The 24,218-nt window shown below is 41.6% G+C and overlaps 1 protein-coding gene across 2 annotated transcripts; it reads left to right on the forward strand.

Moving 5' to 3' along the window:
- The first annotated feature begins 4,293 nt into the window (after positions 1-4,293).
- On the forward strand, positions 4,294-24,203 carry LOC106588666 (ubiquitin-conjugating enzyme E2 E1). Of its 2 annotated transcripts, none has more exons than XM_014177872.3 (6): positions 4,294-4,449; positions 5,228-5,376; positions 5,946-5,996; positions 22,873-23,005; positions 23,367-23,514; positions 23,686-24,203. In XM_014177872.3, exons 2-6 carry the CDS (start codon positions 5,234-5,236, stop codon positions 23,781-23,783), a joined length of 573 nt encoding a protein of 190 aa, XP_014033347.2. In that variant the 5' UTR covers positions 4,294-4,449; positions 5,228-5,233; the 3' UTR covers positions 23,784-24,203. The 2 variants fall into 2 exon arrangements, with proteins under 2 accessions (XP_014033347.2, XP_014033348.2); XM_014177873.3 differs by lacking the exon at positions 4,294-4,449 and adding an exon at positions 4,855-4,974.
- The last annotated feature ends 15 nt before the right edge of the window (positions 24,204-24,218 follow it).

Genomic DNA, 24,218 nt, shown 5'->3' on the forward strand with positions numbered 1-24,218 from the left:
TCCTATCATTGCTATGCGGATGACACAACTACATTTCTCCTTCCCCCCTTCTGACACCCAGGTGGCGACACGCATCTCTGCGTGCCTGGCAGATATCTCAGCTTGGATGTCGGCCAACCACCTCAAGCTCAACCTCGACAAGACAGAGCTGCTCATCCTCCCAGGAAAGGCCTGCCCACTCAAAGACCTCTCCATCACAGTTGACAACTCCACAGTGTCACCCTCCCAGAGTGTAAAGAACCTTAGTGTGACCCTGGACTACACCCTGTCATTCTCTGCAAACATCAAAGCAGTGACTCGCTCCTGCAGGTTTATGCTCTACAACATCCATAGAGTACAAACCTACCTCACACAGGAAGCGGCGCAGGTCCTAATCCAGGCACTTGTCATCTCTTGTCTGGACGACTACAATTCGCTGTTGGCTGGGCTCCCAGCTTGTGCCATCAAACCCTTGCAACTTATCCAGAACACTACAGCAAGCCTGGTTTTCAACCTTGGCACCGCAATGGTGGAACCAGCTCCCCTTGAAGCTAGGACAGCAGAGTCCCAGCCCATCTTCCGAATGCACTTGAAATCCTATCTCTCCAAATAGCATCTTTAAATAAACCCCCTCAACAACAAAAAACCTGAACCAACACTTGACCCCCCATCCCTTCTAGCTCTGACTCTGATTATAGCTACTTTGAGGAAAAGTGTACTTATTATGCCTGTGATGTGTTGCTGTCCCACCTAGCTATCTTAAGATAAACACTCTGGATAAGAGCGTCTGCTAAATGACTAGAATGTAAACGTATACCCGATGGGTTGGACGATACTTTTCTCGTCAATCATTTAGAAAAACCGTACATGTAAAAACTGTAAATCAACCAATCCTCCATCGTTAAAGCATTTGACCTTTCCATTGTGTTATCTAAATGTTGAAAGTGCGTGGGGGATGGAGAGAAAGAAAATGGTGCAGTTTGAGGCCATGTGGTGGAGAGTGATGCGGGCGCTGGAGATAGGGGTGAGAGCAGGTGAGTCTGGACAGGGGTGATGGTGTGAATGTTTGTGTATGTCTGTATGTTGTCGTTTTGTATGTGTATGTTTTGTATTGTAAAACATTTCATAAAATATAATACACCCATTTTAGATGTTTTATTATTTTCTCATGTTACATTTTAAAGCTCCACTTTCAAGAGCTTTTCCTTTTTATGATCAGTGATGAAAGTTAAAGCTACTGTATGTTCAAGTAAAGAACTCTCATCTTGTCCCCTGTCTATTCACAGTGACAGTTCTGAGATTCCATTCTGTAATTCTACAGTTCTGAGTTCCGACCATTAAAACAACCACAGATTAGTTCCTAATATTCCCGTCCCAAAATGTAGGACACCCCCTGCAATGGAACAGAACATAGACAGTATGTTGAGCCTCAACATCTGGATGCATGCCTTCACTCCTAATGTGTTTCAGGTTTTCATGAAAGGAACATTCCAAATTAAATGTTTGGTTTTGAGCTTTGTGGAGTTTTGTTTTGTGAAAATGATTCATTAGTTAAGCGTTCATTCATTATTAATTAGGCAGCAATGCTGCTTCTTATTGCTAATTACGACAATGGCCTCAGTCATTGTAGGCCTATTCCAACATAAACCAGCACCACATCTTCCCTCAGGCACATGGATTGCTCAGCCCTCTCTAGAGAGACTGTTGCAGCATTAGTGGTGAGAAGAGAACTGATCCAGGATGAATTAGTAGAATCATTGCCTTTTCAAAGCCAGAGTTGACAGGAATGGATTGAGGCCTTACAATTCTGTATTGTGCAGCCGTAAATTATTTGGTGTTATTGGACCCTAATTTCCTATTAGGCAAAGAGAAGTGGCAAAGTGGAGAGACACCAGCGGAAGGATGTAATTGTTGTTGCCAGGCAGGGAATGGAAGGGGGTCTCCACCTCTCCATCGCTACTTCAGTGAGAAGAAAAAAGATGATTGTTTCTGATGCATCAGAGCCACACAACCTCCCTTGTTCTATTCCTCAACCTTCTCCACCCCCAGCTTGTCCTAAGAGACCAGGGCAGGGGGGAATTGTAGGTAAAGACTTCACGAGTCTCTAGTCTACAAAATGACTAAACTATTGAAAATGGAGTGGTCAATTAAGCAATAAGGCCCAAGGAGGTGTGGTACATGGCCAATATACCACGGCTAAGGGCTATTCTTATGCACGACGCAACACGAGTATAGCCGTGGTATATTGGCGATATATCACAAACCCCCGAGGTGCCTTATTGCTATTATAAACTGGTTACCAATGTAATTAGAGCCCATGATATACGGTCTGATATACCATGGCTGTCAGCCAATCAGCATTCAGGGATCGAACCACCCAATTTTTTAATAATCCATATCTAATATCTCAACCTTTTCCGAGGGACTGGCTGCCGGTATGGTGTGTTGTTCCTCCTTTGAGGACAGTAAATCCCACAGGTTGGTGGTGTGGTCAATGGTTTAAGGTTAGGCTCAATCAGACCCTCTGACTGGAGAGGTTGACTGTTTGCCCTGTAGCCTACTGCACTCAAATGAACCCTTTAAGACCAATATTGGTCATGTGTATACATTCAAAGTGTAGTTAACTGGACTTTGTATGGACCATCAATCAATCAAATGTATTTATAAAGCCCTTCTTACATCAGCTGATGTCACAAAGTGCTGTACAGAAACCCAGCCTAAAACCCCAAACAGCAAGCAATGCAGGTGTAGAAGCACGGTGGCTAGGAAAAACTCCCTAGAAAGGACAACCTCCTGTGGTCTGCCATCACATTGAAGAAGCCATCCCATGTGGTGAAGCCACTACACCAGGTGAGTTCTGACTGTACAAAAAAGTAGCCTACATGTACCTGCAAGTTAGTGTCTTCGCTCGGTTATCCATTAGCCTACATGGCCCATTGCTACCTGCAATAAGAGGATGGGAGACAATTTGGAAGGAATGCTTTGGCATGCAGGAAACTTAATGTAACCTAATATGACCATCATAAAGAAGAGATAAGAACATATAGTCTCTCTCCGTCACACTCTGCTGATTATTGGGAGTGTCTGGTAACTTAACTTTTTCATTATGTATTGATGAGCACATTATATCAGAGGAGGCTGGTCGGAGGAGCTATAGGATGACAGGCTCATTGTAATGGCTGGAATGGAATAAATGGAACGGTATCAAAAGCATCAAAGATATGGAAATCACGTTTGACTCTGTTCCATTCCAGCCATTACAATAAGCCCATCCTATAGCTCCTCCCACTAGCCTCCACTGCATTTTATTTATATATATAACACAGAAATATAAACACAACATGTAAAGTGTTGGTCCCATGTTTCATGGGCTGAAATAAAAGATCCAAAACATTTTCCAGAAGCGCCAAAAGCTTTTCTTTAAAATTCTGTGCACAAATTTGGTTACATCCCTGTTAGTGAGCATTTCTCCTTTGCAAAGATAATCCATCCTCCTGACGGATGTGGCAAATCAAGAATCGGCCACTCTAAAATGTACAGTTCTGTCACAACACAATGCCACAGATGTCTCAAGTTTTGAGGGAGTGTGCAATTGGCATGCTGACTGCAGGAATGTCCACCAGAGCTGTTGCAAGATAATTGAATGTTTTTTTCTCTACCATAAGCCACCTCCAATGTCATTTTAGAGAATTTTGCATGCATCCAACCGGCCTCTCAACCGCAGACCACGTTTAACCATGCCAGCCCAGGACCTCCACATCCGGCTTCTTCACCTGCGGGATGTTCTGAGACCAGCCACCCAGACATCTGATGAAACTGGGTTTGCACAACCAAAGCATCTCTGCACAAACTGTCAGAAACCGTCTCAGGGAAGCTCATCTGCGTACTCGGCGTTCTCACCAGGGTCATGACCTGACTATAGTTCGGCATCGTAACTGACTTCAGTGGGCAAACGCTCACCTTCGATGACCACTGGCATGCTGGAAAAGTGTGTGTTTCATGCTGCATGAGGCAAATGGTGGTCACACCAGATAATGACTGGTTTTCTGATCCATGCCCCTACCTTTTGTTTAAGGTATCTGTGACCAACAGATGCATATCTGTATTCTCAGTCATGTGAAATCAATAGATTAGAGACTAATATATTTATTTCAATTGACTGTTTTCCTTATATGAACTGTAACTCAATAAAATATTTTAAATTGTTGCATGTTGCGTTAATATTTTTGCTCAGTGTATAGGCTTAAGTCCACAATAGTCTGTTAGAATCAGCGCACACCTGTCTGTTGCGCTTTCTCTTTTCCAATTTTAGAGCAGTACTCAGCTAGCTCTCAATTTGACGTTGTCATCGAGTGTACCCAACCGAGAGGGAATCCATTGCCCTGGATAACTGTAGCTACGTCTGCTGCTGTACCCACACTTCCGCTCTGCAAGAGGCACGCGTCCAGGCATTCACAGACACAAAGAAAGGTGGGCCACTAAATGCTTTTAAAATATCGTGAAATATGTATCCATATTGTATTGTTTGGCGCGTCTGTGGGGTTCGACATTTGGATCTCGTCGGTGGATAGGGTCTATCCGTCGGGGGAAATTGAAGAAAATGGTCTGTCCTAAAGACTGGACTGAGATCAGCTTTTGCTGCCTGTCGAGGGATAAAGATGCCAAAATAACATCGAATTGTAAAACACATTGGCTTCTCGGTCTACAGATTTAACTAGTTTGGCATAAATATTCGGCAAATTCTCTTATGGGCATCTGATTCCAAAGTGAAAGTTTCATCAAGTCAATGAGTACTCACTCAGTGGGAATAAGGAAAGTTCCCCAAACGAATGCGACATTGCCCAATCCATTTTAGGCTATTTAATCAATTGAGGGAATAAGGCAATAGGCAACCCCCTCGTCGTTATTTGGCTGTAATGAATAAGAGCTGAGTGTGCTCCTTTGTTGTAGCACAACCCAGCTAAAATAACGCTTCAGTGCAAACATTAGCATAAGGTCAGTAGGTTAATCTCTTAGAGCCTTACGAAAGACTGGGGATAATTATTTTACTATAAGCAGGATAAGTTCATATGAACCCATCGTTGCTTGGAGCATAACAACAGTTACGCTAAAGGTCGTATTGTTGCCGCTGGTTATTGATAGCATACGTCGAATATTGGCAGTGCTGCTGAACTGGGGGGTATAGATCTTAGGTGTACTTGTTGTTTTTCTGTAGCCTGAATGTTGCTTTTTATTTTTGTCCGTACAGGTCGTTATGTCGGATGGGGATTCGCGTGCCAACATTAGTTCTTCTTCCTCAATTTATCAGCAGTTAAAAATAAACGCGCCTAAGAAACGAGCAGAAAGCAAAGCCATCATGAGCAAGACCTCCAAACTCATCTCCACCAGCGCCAAAAGGTAAGGACTAGGCTGATTGTTGCTGTCAAATAAATACAATGTTTCACTGAGTTGATATTTTGTAATATAGTAAGTAGCTCACTCGCAGCCACTCTTGATATAATGTATCGTCTTATCATTGACTGGCGAGTGTCACTGTGTTTGATTTGCAGTGGACAATTTTCTGGATTCGGTTGCATATATAAATATTTTTCGACTGTTTGAAAATGTTCTCAACCATCTTCAGTGCACGGTTGTCAAACTTTTTTTAAATTGTCATCCATTGAATCATAGGCTAACTAATTATATTAACTTAACTGTTAAATTGTGGTAAGAGGAAAGCTTTAAAAAATGCACAATGGAGTTTATGTATATGTTTGGCCTCAACCTGTTTTACTATCTGTCTCAATCCTTTGGTAAAATTAGCCTTCTGGACATTTTGGTTTCTGCCATGACAAATGTATCTTGTTCTAATAGCCCCCAACCGAAATACTTCATGTGGCTATGCTTGTTCCATATTAGTTATCTGCTGTAAGAATCAAGACCATGTGAGTAAATTATATCATTTTATTTTTTGTGCTTTATTTCAGAATTCAGAAGGAGTTGGCTGACATTACTTTGGATCCGCCACCGAACTGCAGGTAGGGGTGTGTGTGTGTGTGTGTGTGTGTGTGTGTGCGACATGATACTATCATGATACCACAGTTCTGACATGCGTCCTGGAAGGCCAGTTAAGTGGTAAAGAAGAGATGTGCTTAGTTCGGCCTGTAGCAATACAACACACACACTCAATCTAAGGAGACAGGAGATATTAAAGCAGTTCCTTGTCATGTGCTAATGAACCTCGAAGGCCACAGAGGGAGTTAATCTCTGTATGTACAGTACCTTAAAGTATTCATACCCCTTGACTTATTCTACATTGTTGTTACAGCGTGAATTCAAAATTGATTAAATATACATTTTTCACCCATCTACACACAATAACCCATAATGACAGAGAAAACATGATTTTAGAATTTTTTGCAAATTTATTGAAAATATCTCTTTTACATACAGTACCAATCAAAAGTTGACACACCTACTCATTCAAGGGTTTTTCTTTGTTTTTACTATTTTCTACATTGTAGAATAATAGTGAAGACATCACAACTATGAAATAACACAAATGGAATCATGTAGTAACCAAAAAAGAGTTAAACAAATCCAAATAGATTTGAGGTTCTTCAAAGTACCCACCCTTTGCCTTGATAGCTTTGCACACTTTTGGCATTCTCTTAACTAGCTTCATGAGGAATGGTTTTCCAACAGTCCTGAAGGAGTTCCCACATGCTGAGCACTTGTTGGCTGCTCTTCCTTCACTCTGCGGTCCAACTCATCCCAAACTATCTCAATTGGGTTGATGTCGGGGGACTCCATCACTCTCCTTCTTGGTCAAATAGCCCTAACACAGCCTGGAGGTGTGTTTTGGGTCATTGTCCTGTTGAAAAACAAATGATAGTCCCACTAAGCGCAAACCAGATGGGATGCCGTATCACTGCAGAATGCTGTGGTAGCCATGCTGGTTAAGTGTGCCTTGAATTCTAAATAAATCACAGTGTCACCAGCAAAGCACCATCACACCACCTCCTCCATGCTTCAGTGGGAATCACACATGTGGAGATCGTCCGTTCACCTACTCTGCGTCTCACAAAGACAGGGTGGTTGGAACCAAAAATCTAAAATTATGACTCATCAAGCCAAAGGACAGATTTCCACCGGTCTAATGTCCATTGCTTGTGTTTCTTGGCCCAAGCAAGTTTCTTCTTTTTATTGGTGTCCTTTAGTAGTGGTTTCTTTGCAGCAGTTCAACCATGAAGGCCTGACTCATGCCGTCTCCTCTGAACAGTTGATGTTGAGATGTGTCTTTTACTTGAACTCTGTGAAGCATTTATTTGGGACGCAATTTCTGAGGCTGGTAACTCTAGTCAACTTATCCTCTACAACAAAGGTAACTCTGGGTCTTCCTTTCCTGTGGCAGTCCTCATGAGAGCCTGTTTCATCATAGCGCTTGATGGTTTTTGCAACTGCACTTGAAGAAACGTTCAAAGTTGTTGAAATGTTCCGTATTGACTGACCATGTCTTAAAGTAATGATGAACTGCCGTTTCTCTTTGCTTATTTGAGCTGTTCTTGCCATAATATGGACTTGGTCTTTTACCAAATAGGGCTATCTTCTGTATACTACCTTGTCACAACACAACTGATTGGCTCAAACGCATTAAGAAGGAAAGAAATTCCACAAATGAACTTTTAACAAAGCACACCTGTTACTTGAAATGCATTCCAGGTGACTACCTCATGCAGCTGGTTGAGAGAATGCCAAGTGTGCAAAGCTGTCATTAAGACAAAGGATGGCTTCTTTGAAGAATCTCAAAAATATAATATATTTTTGATTTGTTGAACACTTTTTGGTTACTACATGATTCCATATGTGTTATTTCATAGTTTTGATGTCTTCACTATTATTCTACAATATAGTACAAATAAAGAACTGGAATGAGTGTGTCAACTTTTGACTGGTACTGTAAGTATTTATAGCCCTGAGTCAATACCTTTTGGCTGCGACTACTGCTGTGTCTTTTTGGCTAAGTCTCTAAGAGCTTTGCATATCTGGATTGTACAATATTGCACATTGTTCTTCAAGCTCTGTCAAATTCGTTGTTGATCAAGTCTTCGCATAGATTTTTCAAGACTATTTTAAGTCAAAACTGTAACTAGGCCACTCGGGAACATTCATTGCCATCTTGGTAAGCGATTCCAGTGTATATTTGGCCTTGTTTTAGGTTATTGTCCTGCTGAAAGGTGAATTCCTCTCCCAGTGTCTGTTGGAAAGCAGACTGAACCAGGTTTTCCTCTAGGATGTTGCCTGTGCTTATAGCTGTATTCTGCTTCTTTTTTATAAAAAAAAAAACTCTCTAGTCCTTGCCAATGACAAGCATACCCATAACATCATGCAGCCACCACCATGCTTGAAAAGTGGTACTCGGGGACGTGTTGGATTTGCCCCAAACATAATGCTTTGTATTCAGGACAAAAAGTGTGTTTCCCACACTTTTTGCAGTATTACTTTACTGCCTTAATGCAAACAGGATGCATGTTTTGGAGTATTTTTACTCTATACAGGCTTCCTTCTTTTCACCTCTGTCATTTAGGTTAGTATTGTGGAGTAAGTAAAATGTTTTTGATCCATTCACAGTTTTCTCATATCACAGCCATTAAACTCTTTAACCGTTTTAAAATCACCATTGGCCTCATGGTGAAATCCCTGACCAGTTTCCTTCCTCCTCAGCAACTGAGTTAAGGACACTTGTATATTTGTGGTGACTGGGTGCATTGATACACCATCCAAAGTGTAATTTAATAACTTCACCATGCTCAAAGAGATATTCAATGTCTGCTTTTTTATTTTTACACCTACCAAGAGCTAGCGTCCCACACTATTCAACAGCCAGTAAAATAGCATGGCGCGAAATACAAAACAGCCAAAATCTCATAATTTCATTTTCTCAAACAATCAACTATTTTACACCATTTTAAAGAAACTTCTCGTTAATCTAACCACATTGTCCGATTTCAAAAAGGCTTTACGGCAAAAGTATAAAATTTAGATTATGTTAGGACATAAACTTCACAAGAAAAACCACACAGCCATTTTCCAAGCAAGGACATGCATCACAAAAAACAAAAATACAGCTAAAATATCAGATAGCACTCATAGGACTTCATGTTACACAATACATGTATGTTTTGCTTGATACAGTTCATATTTATATCCAAAAAAAACATTTTACATTGGCGCGTGATGTTCAGAAAATGTATTCCCACCAAAACTTCCGGTGAATGTGCAAAAATACTCATCATAAACGTTGATAACATTTACAACAGTTATTGAAAGAATTATAGATATACTTCTCCTTAATGCAACCGCTGTGTCAGATTTTAAAATAGCTTTACGGAGAAAGCACATTTTTCAATATTCTGAGTACATAGCTCAGCCATCAAAGCAAGCTATACAGATACCTGCCAAGTTCTGGGGTCAACTAAACTCAGAATTAGTATTATAAATATTCTCTTACCTTTGCTGATCTTCGTCAGAATGCACTCCCAGGACTCCTACTTCCACAAGAAATGTTCTTTTTGTTCAAAATACTCCATATTTATGTCCAAATACCTCCGTTTTGTTCGTGCGTTCAGATCACTATCCAAAGGCATTACGCGCGAGCATAAATCCGGACACAAAGTCAAATAGTTCCATTACCGTTAGTAGAAATATGTAAAACGTTGTTTACAATCAATCCTTAGGGTCTTTTTAACACACAACGTCGATAATATTCCAACCGGACAATAGCGTATTCATTACAGAGGAAAAAGGAGCGGCGCAGTAAACAACTCACTGGTCCCAGGCAGTCCACTCATTGACTGAGCTCCTATTTTCTGCCCAGTAACAGGAGAAGGATGAAACACGTTTCTAAAGGCTGTTGACAACCAATGGAAGCCTTAGGAAGTGCAACGTGACCCCACAGACACTGTAGTTTCGATAGGGATTCAAAAGAACTACAATTCTCAGATTTCCCACTTCCTGGTTGGATTTTTCTCAGGTTTTTGCCTGCCATATGAGTTCTGTTATACTCACAGACATCATTCAAACAGTTTTAGAAACTTCAGAGTGTTTTATATCCAAATCTACTAATAATATGCAAATATTTGACTCTGGGCCCGAGTATTAGGCAGTTTACTCTGGGCACGCTTTTCATCCGAAAATGAAAATACTGCCCCCTATACCTTAAAAAGTTAAGCACATTTTTATTCCTGAACTTATTTATGCTTGCCATAACCAAGGAGTTGAATAATTATTGACTCAAGACATTTCAGCTTTACATTTTCTATTAATAAAAAAAAAAAAAAACATTCTATAAACACTTCCGTTTTGGTATTATGTGTAGATTGTTACTAATCTCAATTGAATACATTTTAAATCCGGCAGTAACAACAAAGTGGAAAAAGTCAAGGGGTGTGAATACTTTCTGAAGGTAGTGTATATCTTGTTCAATAAGGTCAGAATTTACTCTCTGCTGCTGACAACAAGCTGCTGTGATGCAGTCAGTCTACACTCGCTTTATGGAACTGTGGCTCATGATGATCCTGTCTAGACCTTGAGAAGCGAGCTGATTGCATGTTGCAGTAGCTCTCCAGACCACAACTGACACACACACCAGTTCCAAAACAGACAACAAGCTAGCCGATGACCCTGGCATATGACTGCTATGGATTTGGCAGAGGCTGGCTCAATCGACGTAATTTATTTAAGCTTTACACTCTGCTGCTGAAAAGGACCATGAACAAAGGAATCCTATTTAGTCATTCAATCCATAGGTGTTTTTTGTGGCCTGCTCTAGTCTAGTGTGCCTGCTATGGTGCTGCTGTGCTATTGGGGAAGAGGAAGGAGTCCTGGTTAATCCAGAGAGATTATGGGGGTTTAGAACCACATACCACATGTGGCCCAGGTGCTTGGGAAGGCGGGAGGTACGTGCTTTGGGGGGAGGGGGGCGCTGACTCTGAGCTATGTTCCAACCAGAGACAGTCTGCTGCCACCTGTGACCGGACTGGTGGACTGACCAGACCTGGTGGTTGTGTCAAAGAACGGAAGTAATTCAGTGAACCAAGCTTGTGTGACGAGTCGTCTTGCCTGAGACCTGAAGACTTGCATTAGCTCCCCGAACTAATGCCTAGGCTTTAGCTCAGCAGGCTAGCACAATCTTATGGCTCGGTGTAGGAGACCTGGGTTCAAACCCAGTTGTCAGAACTGTCAATGATAAGTCTTTACCCTGCCGCTGAGGGAGCCTGCAGTGTTGCACTTCTGACTGTGTATGTGAACACACACTAGTTGTGTTCTCAATGCTCCCTTTGCTAAGTAGCTGAAAAGGGAATTCATTTTCGTACATCTCTATTTAGTATGCTACATTGAACAGTCTGTTCATTTGGGTATGAATAATTAGGAGGCTAGGCCGATGCCTTGCAGATGTGTGCTGGATTACTCATTGATGAATCTGTCTGTGGAGTGTTTCTGATGGATGGACACCGTTCTCTTTTTCGCACAATTGAGTCTGGCCAAGCTGTACTGCGCTGGCCTGGTTATGTATCACCATAGTTGCTGGAGCCATGAAGCAAATGATAATGTAAAAAGATCAGTCGACCCAGTAAACCTACAATGCAGATGGGTCCAAGTCCACAAATGCCCTTTTCACACTATCTTTAAATGCAATGTACACTCTTTGCATGAGGTAGTTAGGGGTTTTAATGAACCTGTCAGTAAGTCAGTTTCCCTGAACTGGATGTTTTCTGCCATAGCGAGCATGTCATGTTTTCTGCCCACTACATAGCCAGTTCCTCAGATGCCATTCATCAAAATCTAATTCTACTTGACATGGAATGCCACACACACCCCAGCCTCGTTTTATTTTTAAACGGTCTTGTCGTCATAGTGCAAACATCACACGCACTCGCTCACTTCCCCATCTCTCTCTCGCTCACTTCCATTCGTTTTCCCTAGATTGCTCTTTGGCTATTGCCCCCTTGCACTTTTTTTCCCTAGCACTCATTTTCCTTACTTTGACAAACACACTCGTACTCCCTCCCTCCCTTCAGGATATAGCCCCTGGGTGTCTGGCCTTGCGGTAGCGTCTCGCTGGATTCCTGACATTCTCAGCGTTAAGGCTCATGACAGTAATTGAATGTTGAAGGCTTGTACTGTGTGTGTGTGTACAGCGCAATCAAAGTTTTCAGACCCCTTCCCTTTTTCCACATTTATTTACGTCACAGCCATATTCCAAAAATGGATAAAAAAAAAAATCCTCAGCAATCTACACACAATACCCAATAATGACAGTGAAAACAGGTTTTTAGAAATGTTTACAAATGTATAAAAAATAATAAAATGATTTACATAAGTGTTCAGACCCTTTGCTATGAGACTTGAAATTGAGCTCAGGTGCATCCTGTTTCCATAACTTGATTGGAGTCCACCTCTGTTTAAATTAAATTGATTGGACATGATTTGGAAAGGCACACACCTGTCTATATAAGGTCCAAGCCATGAGGTCAAAGGAATTGTCCGTAGAGCTCCGAGACAGGATTGTGTCACGGCACAAATCTGGGGATGGGTACCAAAACAATTCAGCAGAATTGAAGGTCCCCAAGAAGAAAATGATTTAATACATTTTAGAATAGGGCTGTAATGTAACAAAATGTGGAAAGTCAATGGGTCTGAATACTTTCCGAATGCACTGTATATATAAAAGGTGCAATGAAATGTTGTTTTACAGGGTCTGCCACAGTAGTACGACACCCCTGGAGCAAATAAGGGTTAAGTGCCTTGCTCAAGGCCTATACAGCTTTCACCTTGTTGGCTCGGGTAGTCGAACCAGTGACCTTTTGGTTAGTGGCCCAACTGCTAGGCTACCTGCCGCCCTAAGCTTGCAAAATCTGATTGTCCCAGGCAGTCTTCCAAGTACTAACCAAGCCCGACCCTGCTTACCTTCCGAGATCGGAAAACAGTGGATTCCAATTGTTGTTCATGCCTCTAACTCTCCCCCCTCACTTTGTAGCTTGCACCTCTCAATGTGTAGCCCCAGCATCAACTGCTGGCTAATGAGTGTTTTGTGTGTCTGTGTGTGCCTCTAAAGATATTTTCACTTCAGGAAGTGTGCCAGTAGTTATTTCAATCCATCTGAGGTGCAGGTGATGCTTTGTTTACTCCCTATAGTCTACTCTGAGCTTATTTCTTTAGATTGAGAGCCAAGGATTTTTTTCTCCTTCTCTTAACCCATAACATTTTAAGCCGGGGGGAGGGGGCTCTACTAAGCTTTATGGAAATGTCTTAAGAAGGTCATATCAAGGGCCATTTTAGCTGTTTGATTTAGAATGTTAAGACCCCTTACTGCTATTAGCCTATACAAACGCTTTGAATAACACATTCACTATGTGGATAGTGCCAATACAAAATCGAAATGAAGTTTGTTCTGAAGTGTCTGTCTTTATATCTGAGAGAGATGGAGTTTTAAAAAAATATTTAACTAGGCAAGTCAATTCTTATTTAAAATGACGGCCAAACCCGGACGATTCTGGGCCAATTGTGTGCCGCTCTATGGATGTGATACAGCCTGGATTCGAACCAGGGACTCTCTCTTGCACTGAGATGCAGTGCCTTAGAACTCTGCGCCACTCTGGAGCCCAAGAAAGATCAGGAAACAGTATTTGTATTTTTTTTTTTTCAAGTATTTAACCCTTTATTTTTGGCACTGAACAGTCTCCATATATATCATACATTTTTTGTAGGCCAAACTGTTCGGACACTGCAGATGATTTTGTGAGAAGACCGATTTTCGGGACGTCTCAAGTTCTGTCACTTTTCACCGCAGAATTGCGACATCGGTGGATGCGGTAGATTGAAACACATCCAATGCTAAAACATATATCTCTAGCTTAAAGTGACAGATTTGTATGGGGATTTCTTTTGGTACGCTAATTAGATTTCTGCGAGTGGGCGGGGACTTCAACTCTTTTACACATTACAGTGTTACTGTTACAGTGTTGTAGCTGTTGTGTGACTGCTGCCAAAGTCTCTAAAGCTTTTCATATCTATAAAAAGGCCTTTCCCTGGGGTGGAAGTGTCTAGCCCACGCTGTGTTGTTAGCAAGCTCTTATAAACCCAAAGTAGTGCTGCTACCTACTTTATCTCAGACCTGTTATATCTGAAAGGAGCTGTGTTTGTTCGGTAGTCATGATCATTGGAGTTGGACCCAGTACTGGAATAATGGAGGCTGTTTTTTCCTTTCTGTGTTCATGGTTCATTGGGAAACTGTTGCCGCTTGTATTTTCATTGATTGGTTTATTGTGACAGGGACTCAATACTGAGACCAAGGTTTATTTTTCCAGATGAGCCCTGTTTAGCACAACAATACACATCAAAATACAATATACACATAAACTGCACATCCATATACATGTTAAAATACACATTATCATACAAAACCAATACATGAAAAGCAATACACAATCATAAACAGACACATACTAGAGTTAAAAGGTCCCCTAATAGCAGTCTGAAATGCCATAGAGCAGGTGTCTTCAACGTTTTCTTGCACAGGGACCCACGCCCAGGCAAACCGGCTAACCAGGAACCCCCGGCCAAGCAAACCGGTGACCCAGGGGCCCCCATCATGTTAGCAAAAAGATGTTTATTATATATAGATATAGATAGATAGATAGATAGAGATTTGGTCCATTTTTAAAAAAAAGATTTAGGAAGTGTAAACTCAGCCTATTAGATAAAGATGACTCCAAACACATTTTTGGTAATAGCAGCTGTTTAAACAAAGGATAGCGATGTGTTGGCAAAAAGGGCTCTATTCAATCTGTATTGCAGAAGCGTTCTAGATTGCACGATAGAAATGTGAAGGTAATTTCCCGATTGAGCCGACATTTGCATGAATGCAGTCTCCACTGACATCAGAACATTGCCCCACAGTAATGCTGAACTTCCACGATTCAGACTAAATAGAGCCAAGAAAGTAAGATTACCAGCCGCCTGGTTACCGGATGCTTTTTCAAAGCCTATGTCAGACAATATTACAGGTTGAGAAATAAAGTTGACATAATTAAAAAAAATAACACTCCTCTTTTCCACTGTAGGTATGTCATTCAAAATGTGTTTATTCTGTTGCTAGTTATATTTATAGAAACATTTGAAATAAAGTATTCCACTTTTTGTGTGTGTGGTTGAAGTTGGAAGTTTACATACACTATTTTTCAACCACTTCACAAATTTCTTGTTAACAAACTATGGTTTTGGCAAGTCGGTTAGGACATCTACTTTGTGCATGAAACAAGTAGTTTTTCCAACAATAGTTTACAGACAGATTATTTCACTTATAATTCACTGTATCACAATTCCAGTGGGTCAGAAGTTTACATACACTAAATTGACTGTGCCTTTACAGCTTGGAAAATTCCAGAAAATGATGTCATGGCTTTAGAAGCTTCTGATTGACTCAAATTATTTAAATTAGCTTGTTGGAGGTGTACCTGTGGATGTATTTCAAGACCTACCTTCAAACCCAGCGTCTCTTTGCTTGACATCATGGGAAAATCAAAAGAAATCAGCCAAGACCTCAGAAAATAAATTGTAGACTTCCACAAGTCTGGTTCATCCTTGGAATGCCTAAAGGTACCACGTTGATCTGTACAAACAATGGTACGCAAGTATAAACACCATGGGACCACGCAGCTGTCATACCACTCAGGAAGGAGTCGCGTTCTGTCTCCTAGTGATTAACGTACATTGGTGTGAAAAGTGCAAATCAAACCCAGAACAGCAAAGGACCTTGTGAAGATGCTGGAGGAAACAGGTACAAACATATCTATGTCCACAGTAAAGCAAGTCCTATAGTGACATAACCTGAAAGGCCGCTCAGCAAGGAAGAAGCCACTGCTCCAAAACCGCCATAAAAAAGCCAGACTACGGTTTGCAACTGCACATGGGGACAGAGATCGTTCTTTTTGGAGAAATGTCCTCTGGTCTGATGAAACAAAAATAGAACTGTTTGGCCATAATGAGCATCGTTATGTTTGGAGGAAAAAGGGAGGCGCTTGCAAGCCGAAGAACACCTTCCCAACCGTGAAGCATGGGGGTGGCAGCATCATGTTGTGGGGGTGCTTTGCTGCAGGAGTGACTGGTGCACTTCACAAAATAGATGGCATCATGAGGAGGGAAAAATATGTGGATATATTGAAGCAACATCTTAAGACATCAGTCAGGAAGTTAAAGCTTGGCCTCAAATGGGTCTTCCAAATGGACAATGACCCCAAGCATACTTCCAAAGTTGTGGCAAAATGGCTTAAGGACAATAAGTCGAGGTATTGGAGTGGCCACCACAAAGCCCTGACCTCAATCCCATAGAAAATTTGTCGGCAGAACTGAAAAAGCGTGTGCGAGCAAGGAAGCCTACAAACCTGACTCAATTACACCAGCTCTGTCAGGAGGAATGGGCCAAAATTTAACCCAACTTATTGTGGGAAGCTTGTGGAAGGCTACCCAAAACGTTTGACCCAAGTTAAACAATTTAACGGCAATGCTACCAAATACTAATTGAGTGTATGTAAACTTCTGACCCACTGGGAATGTTACGAAAGAAATAAAAGCTGAAATAAATCATTCTCTCTACTATTATTTTGACATTTTCACATTCTTAAAATAGTGGTGATCCTAACTGACCTAAGACAGGGAATTCTTACTAGGATTAAATGTCAGGAATTGTGAAACACCTTAGACAAATACATTTAAACTCAGTTTATGTAAACTTCCGACTTCAAGTGTGTATGTATGTAATACATACATACATACATACATACATACATTAATTACTTAAAAATCATACAATGTGATTTTCTGGATTTTGTTTTAGATTCCGTCTCTCACAGTTGAAGTGTACCTATGATAAAAATTACAGACCTCTACATGCTTTAACCTGTTATGGCTAGGGGGCAGTATTTTCACGGCCGGATAAAAAACGTACCCGATTTAATCTGATTATTACTCCTGCCCAGAAACTAGAATATGCATATAATTATTAGCTTTGGATAGAAAACAGTTTCATTCAAACAGTTTCTAAAACTGTTTGAATGGTGTCTGTGAGTATAACAGAACTCATTTGGCAGGCCAAAACCTGAGAAGATTCTGTACAGGAAGTACCCTGTTTGACCATTTCTTGGCCTTCTTGATTATCTCTATCCAAAACAGGGGATCTCTGCCGTTACGTGACACTTCCTACGGCTCCCATGGGCTCTCAGAAGGTGGCAAAAAGCTGAATCGTGGCTTTGCAGGCCCTGGTTGAAAAACATTAGCGCGTTTGGATAGTGGCCGGTCACAGTACTATGAGACTGAGGCTCGTGCACGAGTCGACTCTTTCGTCTTTGAACGAAAACCACCACTCCCGGTCGGAATATTATCGCTTTTTTACGAGAAAAATGGCATAAAAATTGATTTTAAACAGAGGTTGACATGCTTCGAAGTATGGTAATGGAATATTTCGAATTTTTTTGTCACGAAATGCGTCGTGCGCGTGACCCTTATTTACACTTCGGATAGTGTCTTGAACGCACGAACAAAACGCCGCTATTTGGATATAACTATGGATTATTTTGAACCAAACCAACATTTGTTATTGAAGTAGCAGTCCTGGGAGTGCATTCTGACGAAGAACACCAAAGGTTATCAAACTTTTCTAATAGTAAATCGGAGTTTGGTCAGGGCTAAACTTGGTGGGTGTCAAAATAGCTAGCCGTGATGGCTGGGCTATCTACTCAGAATATTGCAAAATGTGCTTTCACCGAAAAGCTATTTTAAAATTGGACACCTCGATTGCACAAAGGAGTTCTGTATCTATAATTCTTAAAATAATTGTTATGTTTTTTGTGAACGTTTATCGTGAGTAATTTAGTAAATTCACCGGAAGTGTTCGGTGGGAATGCTAGTTCTGAACGTCACATGCTAATGTAAAAAGCTGGTTTTTGATATAAATATGAACTTGATTGAACAAAACATGCATGTATTGTATAACATAATGTACTAGGCGTGTCATCTGATGAAGATCATCAAAGGTTAGTGCTGCATTTGTGCAGCTGTGGTTTTGTTTTTTGTGACATTATATGCTAGCTTGAAAAATGGGTGTCTGATTATTTCTGGCTGGGTACTCTGCTGACATAATCTAATGTTTTGCTTTCGCTGTAAAGCCTTTTTGAAATCGGACAGTGTGGTTAGATAAAGGAGAGACTTGTCTTTAAAATGCTCTAAAATAGTCATATGTTTGAAAAATGGAAGTTTTTGTATTTTTAGGGATTTGTAATTCGCGCCACGCCTATCATTGGATATTGGAGCAGGTGTTCCGCTAGCGGAACGTCTAGATGTAAGAGGTTAAGTAGGAAAATCTGCAAAATCGGCAGTGTATCAAATACTTGTTCTCCCCAGTGTGTGTGTGTGTGTGTACAGTATATGTATATGTGTGTACAGTATATGTATGCAAGCATTTCGCTACACCCGCAATAACATCTGCTAAATGTGTGTGAGACCAATAAAATTTGACACACACACACACACACACACACACACACGCACAGTGAACACCTATGTGAGAATGCTGTTCATTGACTACAGCTCAACGTTCAACACCATAGTACCCTCAAAGTTCATCATTACACTAAGGACCCTGGGACTAAACACCTCCCTCTACAACTTGTTCCTGGACTTCCTGACGAGCCGCACCCAGGTGCAAAGGGTAGGTAACAACACATCTGCTACGCTGATCCTCAACACAGGGGCCCCTCAGGGGTGAGTGCTTAGTCCCCTCCTGTACTCCCTGTCCACCCACGACTGAGTGACCAAGCACGACTCCAACATCACCATTAAGTTTGCTGACAACACAACCGTGGTAGTCCTGATGACCGACAACAATGAGACAGCCTATAGGGAGGAGGTCACTGCCAGGACAACAACCTCTTCCTCAACATGAGCAAGACAAAGGAGCTGATCGTGGACTACAGGAAAAGGAGGGCCGAACATGCCCCCATTCACATCGATGGGGCTGTAGTGGAGCAGGTCGAGAGTTTCAAGTTCCTTGGTGTCCACATCACCAACAAACTATCATGGTCCAAACACACCAAGACAGTTGTGAAGAGGGCACGACAACACCTGAGATTTGGCATGGGTGCCCAGATTCTCAAAAAGTTCTACAGCTGCACCATCAAGAGCGTCCTGACTGGTTGCATCACCGCCTGGTATGGTAACTGCTCGGCATCAGACCGTAAGGCACTACAGAGGGTAGTGCGTACGGCCCAGTACATCACTGGGTCAAGCTTCCTGCTTTCCAGGACCTATATACTAGACGGTGTCAGGAAGGCCCAAAAAATTGTCAGACTCCAGCCTTTGCTACCGCACATCAAGCGGTACCGGAGTCTAGGTCCAAAAGGCTCCTTAACAGCTTCTATCGCCAAGCCATAACACTGCTGAACAACACCCGGACTATTTACATTGACCCCCCCTCTTTGTTTTTACACTGCTGCTACTCGCGGTTTGTCTATGCATAGTCACTTTACCCCTACCTACATGTACAAATGACCTCGACTAACCTGTACTTCGGCCCATTGACTCGGTACTGGTACCCCCTGTATATAGCCTCGTTATTTTGTCACGGTTTATTTTAGTTTTAACTTCAGTTTATTTTGTAAATATTTTCTTAACCTACAATGCAGTTCAAGAAATAGTTAAGGGCTTGTAAGTAAGCATTTCACGGTAACCTGTTGTATTTGGCGCATGTGACATAACATTTGATTTGACTCCCTGCAGTACCTCCGCAGACCCCCGGTTGAATACCCCTGCCCTAAAGGCACCAATTCCTCCAATTTTAAAGTGCGTTGGAGATCTTTCCACGCAAGGTGCCACAAAAAAACTAAAAGTAGATGTGCCCAACTCTGTTGAGATCGAAGGGATCCACAGAGATGGCCATCCCTGAGACCAGGTCTGGTATGTCATACTATCAGTAAACAATGAAGTAAGGTACGGCGGAAGTAAATGCAGGAGGGCTTTATAAACAGAGAGTCCAACACATCTAAGACACTTTCAGGGCCAGCCTTTCTGATACAGAATGCAGTGATGTGTACTGAACCTATCGCCCGTAATAAAGTGTAATGTGCTATGATAAACTGTGTCCAATATTTCAAAAACAGTGGCAGCTGCATTCATAGTCATATAGACAATATCCCCATAGTCTACAACCAGTATGAATGTCAACTGGATTATTACTTTTCTGATATTTAATTAAAGGCATGACCTATTTCTATAAAAGAAGCCCATCATCCTTAATTTCTTAACTCATCAACATGCTTTTTGTCAATCCGGGATGCCCAAATATTTATAAGCGTGGACACGATCAATGAAGGCACCATCCATGCATAAATCATCAGATATATTTGTACGTGATTTGGAGAATAACATTTACTTGGTTTAAACTGCATTAAGTACCAATTTCAGTTCAACAAAGGTAGGGCACACTGTAGAAAAAATTTATGAAAGTGAAATGTGTTTCTTATCCAGGTAATAAATACCTCCGTTTCCAAACAGTTTCTGGCAGATGGGTTCCCCCTCTTAACACCTCTTCAGTTTATGATTCATTCTGATTCATATCCCCGGGTGGTTTTGCTCTATAAGTCTCCTGAAGGCTTTGTGGGAACAGAACAGACATTCGAGATGTGGTTTATATCCAGCCAGGGAGGGAACACCTCTGGGGAAACGAGCAAAGGGAGGAAGTAAACCCACCGTAAACGATCAAATGAATGCCATTTTGTCTTCCCCACATTAAACATAACATCCACAGTGTTTCATGAATGAAGACAACCTTGATGCGTTCCCATTACTCCTGGGATGCTAGGTACTGGAAATGGAAAGACCTCCTCGGATAGATCACTCCTAATATTCATGCAATATTCCCTTTACATTACTGAAAGGAATGTTCACTCACGGGCCGATTGCCCACATAAATAGAATAGACACAGTATATAACGTATAATACTATCTCTGCGATTGCCATTATCAGGAATGGGTAGTGTTTCTTCAGTCTTTCAACAGCTCTGTTGAAGTGGTGTCATTATGCTATCTTTTCTGTAATAACAGCCTAGTGTACATTACACTGTGTTTAGCAGCTGCTAATGGGTTAGAGATGATGTGATGACAGTCAGTACACATAAAGAAGACAGCATCTGCACTTAGACATATTCCTGGCAAGCCAAGGTGTCAAGTGAGTTGCCGTAGTGGAGCCAGGAGTTGCCTGCATTATGCTGGCCCCAATGAAGGCTCCTCAGAGGAAGGGGAGGACCATCCTCAGTGAATTTTAATAAAAATGTTAAAACACTTTGTAAGTTATCCTTTTTAGATTAAACTGTACTAAATATAATCACGACACCAAATAATTGATTAAAACACTTGTGCAATGAATGTCTAGAGTAGCCTCAAAAGCACTCTGTAGGGTAGCACCATGGTGTTGCTGGAAGACAGCTAGCCATCCTCCTCTGGGTACGTTGACTTCAATACAAAACCTAGGAAGCTCATGGTTCTCACCCCCTTCCATAGACTTAAACAGTAATTATGACAACTTCCGGAGGATGTCCTCCAACCTATCAGAGCTCTTGCAGTATGAACTGACATGTTGTCCACCCAATCAAAGGATCAGAGAGAATTTTTGTACTAAAAGCATAAGCTACAGCTAGATAGCATTGCATAGAATGTGGTGAGTAGTTGACTCAAGGGGAGAGACAATAGTTGAACAGTTTAACAAATGTTATTTCTTCCAAAATGAAGGAGAAGCAAGTGGGAGAGAGATTTTGTCTTTTAGTTTCACTTAGCAAGTGCAGCCAGCTAGTTTGGCTTACACGAACACCCTGCTCAAACAGAGATTATCTAGCTGGCTATGATTATCCAACACAACACTGGAAATCTTCCAAGGTAAGCTTTTGGTTTTACAAAAAAAATTGCTACCAGGGCCCGCTGGTGTAAGTGCTAAACTGCTTACTGACTGTACACTGTAACATTACAGCATGATTGTAGTGGGTTTACTAATGCGTTAGTTTAGCTATGTTGACTATGACGTTACTTTAACTAATCCAGGCTGTATCACAACCTGCCGTGATTGTGCGCCGCCCTATGGGACTCCCAAATGGCCCAGCGTTGTCCGGGTTTGGCCGGTGTAGGCTGTCCATAGTAAATAAGAATTTGTTCTTAACTGACTTTCCTAGTTAAACAAACAAAATATGGTGACAACGGTGTAGGCTGTGTGTAGCGGTTATGATATAGTTTGGCTTGGAAATGTTTTTTCTCCTCGTCACATACAGCTGATGTGTTTGTGCATTGAAGTCCACAAGCGAAGGTGAGAGGAGAGCGCATAATTCGAGAAGGAATACATTGTGGCTGCTTTGAAAGTGAACTGTGTTTTAAGGGTGATCAGGGGTGTCTTCATTCCGCTGATCGTGTTAATGTTTCTTAAACTGAACAAAACGGGGATAAACATACCTGAATTTGTCCAATATAAACTCTTGTTTGCAACTGGACCAATGATTACACCCTATATAAGCTAGATGCAAGCAAGAGTGTGCAAGGCGGTATTGAATGTGTCACTATCTGTCACCTCAAATCTTTCTCTTGACCTGTGTGCACCTACATTATAAACGTTCATTCATAAGCTAGGTTGAAGCAACCTCATGATGGGTACAGGGAAAATTAGAGTATCATGTAGTAGCCTAAACCTATCACTGTTACATTGAACTGGGTGAATGGAATATGAATGACAGTCATCAATATGCTGTAATAAGGCCATACTCATGAAAAAAGGCACCGACCACCACTGCATGAAACAGTGTAATGTACCTGTGTTTGCAGTGCGGGTCCAAAAGGAGACAACATCTATGAGTGGAGATCCACCATCCTGGGACCACCAGGCTCTGTGTACGAGGGAGGGGTCTTCTTCCTAGATATCGCCTTTACACCAGACTACCCCTTCAAACCACCCAAGGTAAACACTCTAGTCAAAACAAGCTGACTCAAACAATGATTGGAACATTCCTCAAGATTACACAGCTATGTAGGATACCACTTTCTCACTAGAGAAGGGAACTTGTTATTGTCATATTGACCACGGGAGGGAGCTATGGCACTTTGATTTTATTGAAATTCAGGGTCTCTAGTTCTCTGCAAATTTCAAACGGTTCATGGTCAATTTAACCAAACCAGACTCAAAAAGGCTTAAATGGAAATGTAGCTTCCATGATTAGACTGAACATTGGTTTGCATTGTTGAGTAGATTCTTTCCGTGTTGCTTTCAGGATCTACCACTGGAACATAAACAATTGATATGGATCTACTTTGTTTCCTAGGTGACGTTCCGTACCAGGATCTACCACTGTAATATCAACAGTCAGGGTGTGATCTGTCTGGACATCCTGAAGGACAACTGGAGCCCCGCCCTCACCATCTCCAAGGTGCTGCTGTCCATCTGCTCCCTGCTTACTGACTGCAACCCTGGTAAGACCTCATATACTACTATAATGCGGGTTCCATTGAAATTCATTGATTAGTGGCTGCTTTGAAGTGCAATCATTGTCATGTGGAATTCCGTGTGTGCATATGTACTGGCAGATCAAAGCTATCGTTGAAGCCCGATCTATAACTCTGCGTGTTCTCCACTCCTCACAGCTGACCCTCTGGTAGGAAGCATCGCCACCCAATACACAACCAACAGACCAGAGCACGACAGGATAGCCAAACAGTGGACCAAGAGATATGCCACATAGATACACAGGACTGGGTCGTATTCATTAGGCACTACATGGACTTGTCCAATAAGAAAAGTTCATTTGTTTCCCGTTGCAAAACGTTTTCTGTTGCGTGCCCTAAGAACTACGACCCTGGGCAACATGAGAGGGGGAGGTTAGGGGGTGTCAGAGCTCCTGGGATGACTCTGGGACTGTTGGGGTCAAGAGTGGGGGGGGGGGGGGGGGATTTTTATCTTGGAATTTAAGTCTTCATCTCCAAATATTTTGTTTATGGTATTTAAGTTCTCCAACCCGTATATTATCATCGATTTTTGGCAATAATGCTTTTCAATGTGTTTCCTTGAAGTTCTTTAAAATGATTTAATTTTTAGCTAATTGTGCTTCGACAGGAAATGAATTCTACATGTTTGGTCTGCTTATATAAACCTGTCACACACAGCAAGGTTTCCTGGT

The sequence above is a fragment of the Salmo salar genome, chromosome 27 (assembly GCF_965601325.2).
Source record: "Salmo salar chromosome 27, fSalSal1, whole genome shotgun sequence".
Lineage (NCBI taxonomy): Eukaryota > Metazoa > Chordata > Actinopteri > Salmoniformes > Salmonidae > Salmo > Salmo salar.